Source organism: Branchiostoma floridae, chromosome 19 (genome assembly GCF_000003815.2).
Source record: "Branchiostoma floridae strain S238N-H82 chromosome 19, Bfl_VNyyK, whole genome shotgun sequence".
NCBI classification, from domain to species: domain Eukaryota; kingdom Metazoa; phylum Chordata; class Leptocardii; order Amphioxiformes; family Branchiostomatidae; genus Branchiostoma; species Branchiostoma floridae.
The window spans coordinates 11,193,092-11,196,489 of NC_049997.1; the positions used below are offsets into that span (position 1 = coordinate 11,193,092).

General features: G+C 40.5%; 1 protein-coding gene across 1 annotated transcript in view; it reads left to right on the forward strand.

Annotated features, from left to right (window-relative positions):
• LOC118406667 (transaldolase-like) overlaps positions 1-3,398 on the forward strand; it is a 16,843-nt gene that overhangs the window by 3,431 nt on the left and 10,014 nt on the right. Inside the window, exon 2 of the mRNA XM_035806923.1 lies at positions 3,122-3,245. Within this exon, the coding sequence (XP_035662816.1) occupies positions 3,122-3,245 (124 nt within the window). The remainder of the gene's footprint in view (positions 1-3,121; positions 3,246-3,398) is intronic.

A 3,398-nucleotide genomic window follows, 5' to 3' on the forward strand; every position in this document is an offset into this window, starting at 1 on the left:
GGGGGGATGGTGTGGACGGGGGGCTTTGCTATGGTCGACCGGGTATGGAGCTTTTGGAAATATAAAATTGAAATGGGCCATTCTTAGGGACCTATAAAAGGAAAATTGTTGTTTTCTCAATATGTATTCTTGATGGGTAATTCTTATACTTTTGCATCTTGTCACTGTGTTACCCTTACAAAGGACCTTGTCACAAGATATCTTAACTCATACATAGAAACAAAAAAAATCAACAGGTAAACCTAGAAACAGGTAAGTAACATCATTTTACTAAAAGTTACTAGAGAGTCAAATCAAAGTTAAGAATTAATTTCAAAAGTCTGTAATCATTTCTACATACATTTCCAAATTTGCTTAGACTTCCTCAATGTTCCTCCATTTCCATACAATGTTCAGAATACTGTATTCAATTTCATGGCAGTGGGAACAATGTTTACAATACTTTAAAAAAGAATGGCTACATCACACTGCCAAAATCATGTTTATCAATGTAAGCCACTCTACCTCTCTTGTAAATCAATTCCAGAAATTTAGTGAGAGAAAGAACACAGAACACACTTTACATTTTACACCTCCCCCTACATGTCATATCGTATTGCTGATTCCTCTGCAGGCACTACCAGAAGATAGAAAGAAAACACGATTCCTTTGAGACACACCAAATATGGTTTAATGTATTCATCTATGAGGCAGGAAACACATTCCCACGGCTTGTATGCACAATGCTCCTCCCACTGCACTGGGGCCGTGCTGGCAAAACTTTTTAGAGGCTAAAGAGACTTGACTCCGCCCACTGCACTAGCCAGTCTCTGGCACCAGCCTGCTGGCAGTGCAGACTCCGCCCTTTTGGGAGTGTTGTCTAGTCAGGTTTACTTTTGGGGAGGACAAACTGCGTTTGGAATTTCCAAAACAAAGACTGAACTGACAATATCTGATGATTAAATGACAAAAACAAATGCTCATAAAGCATATCTGATGGTAACAGTGCTCCAACTTTTTAAAAATATTTCACATTATATATTGTTAGTTTAGTTTTTACTTTGATAAAATGACCAAAAGTATCTGCTAGTGCTACTGTGACGAACTTTTTCAACAGCCTCCCACGGCCTGATCGGGACGTGCCAAGTGTATGAGGGACAAGTGTCTGATTATTATTTTTTCTATCCTTAAAAATTATTAATGCAGTTTAGTGAGGGTAGGCGCGCAAGTTACGAAGAAAAAGCGTTGAGGACGAGGAGGAAACGTATTTGTAGTTGTAGTTGTTCAAGTTCCACGAAAAAGATTGTCATACAAGGACACTCCCTCGGCAAGTCGTAATAAGCCAGTCTAGCCCAAATATGGCTCTGGGCTTGCCACATATGGGAGGGCAACATGAAGACCCGCCTCGGCCGTTCGCTCGGCCGTGTGCTCTGTGCACATGGGACCTGATAAGTCACGCCAGGCAGCGCCCGCACATGTATTTGTGCTTTGCTCATTGCGATTCCCTCTGAAACAACTGAAACCAACGTTTTTTTACATTTGATCTGGCATTATTGCACAAATAAATACAGTCAAAATGCCGCTACTTTGTATTGAAAATAAGCGTAGCGGCCCCAAAATGAGCGTAGCGGTCCAAAATTTTAACGTAGCGGGCCGCTACGCAACTTTGCGCTAGCTAGAACCCTGTTATTGCATATTCATTCATTATATGATAGTATGAAACATCATATCGTACTGAGTGATGGAGAGACGGTGTGTACCAACAATTGTCTCCAAGAAATCAGTTATTCACACCGGGTGATCCCTGCTCTTCTCAATAAGTGACAGTGTGTTGGGTTCTTTGACCTGCAATGGTTTGACATCTTAGGTTTCCTCTTACACAGGACTGCGTGGTGCCTCTTATGATTAGGGCTCAAAATACTTTTTTTTGCATACCTGCGCAGGTGCAGGTAACATTGAAAATTACCTGAACCAGACAAATTTTACCTGCACCACTATGAATTTAGGAAGTATGGATCATATTGAAATTGTTCAGGAACCATTGCTATTTTTTTCTGTTATACTTTATAGGTCAGGCAACAGATTCAATACAGGTAATAACAATCCAGATACACCTCCATCATAGGACATTTATGTGTAAAACCCAGTACATGGACCAGTACAGGTTAGGTGCAGGTAGACACCAGAAATACCTGCACAGCTCCAATTTTACCTGCACTAACCTGCATATGCAGGTGGTATTTCGAGCCCTGATAATGGATGATAAGACCTTTGAACTGCGCGTGTGTGTGTGTCTGTGCCTTTGTGATGTGTGTATCTGTGTCAGTCAGTGTTAACTTTTGCAGTGCAGAGGGCACTTGCTTCTGAGGGGGGTGGAGGTGAAGTCTGCCATCTTAGGTTGCCTTTTTGACAATATACAGATAAATGAAAAGATGAAAGTTGAATCTCTACTTCTGGATAAATCAAATTTACTTCAGACGTTTCAAACGACCTCCGTCGTTCTTCTTCAAATCTTTTTCGTCAGCCATTTGGCATCATCTTAACATCCACAACGGACATTCGTTTTCTTTAGATACAACAGACATTTTAGACAGAGAACCACGTTGGTTTGAAAGGGGGGTTAGGGAAGCCATTTACGAGCGCATTTATCGTCCATCTCTCAATCGAAAGGGGGGGCTGAGAACTGACCTTTCCAGTGCTTGGAATGATGTTTTAAAGTAAATGATGGTTTTATTGATATATAGACACTTATTATCATTATATCCCTTGTTAGCCTTTCTTATTTTGCTAGAATGTATCTAAGAACCTTTGTCAGTTACCTTTTTGTTTATTTAGAACACTGTTTAGAACACCTCTGTAGTTACCTACCATGTTTACTTTAGAACACCTTAGCCGTTACCTTTTTTGTTTATTTAGAACGTAAGAAGTATTCTTTATTCCTCAGTGTTGTAAACTTTTATTTTTATTTCACTGAAGAAGAACGACGGAGGTCGTTTGAAACGTCTGAAGTAAATTTGATTTATCCAGAAGTAGAGATTCAACTTTCATCTTTTCATTATATTCCTGGATGTATAATCTTCACAAACGTATACAGATAAATGTCATTGGGTGAGTATTAAAGATATCTCGATTTCCCTTCCAGCCATTGGTCAGTACAAGCCGCAGGATGCCACCACCAACCCCAGCCTGCTGCTGGCTGCCGCAGACATGCCGCAGTACCAGAGTATCGTGGACGACGCCATACAGTACGGACTCAAGAACGGGAAGTAAGTCCTCCTTAACAACAAACAAACAACAACAACAAACATACCATATTTTAGGACCCAGGAATGGAAAGTACATTGACTATCGGTTAGTTAGCTAGCTACCATATGTCAGTTTGGTACATGGAGTGATTGTACCAGGGTTAGTGTGTGATA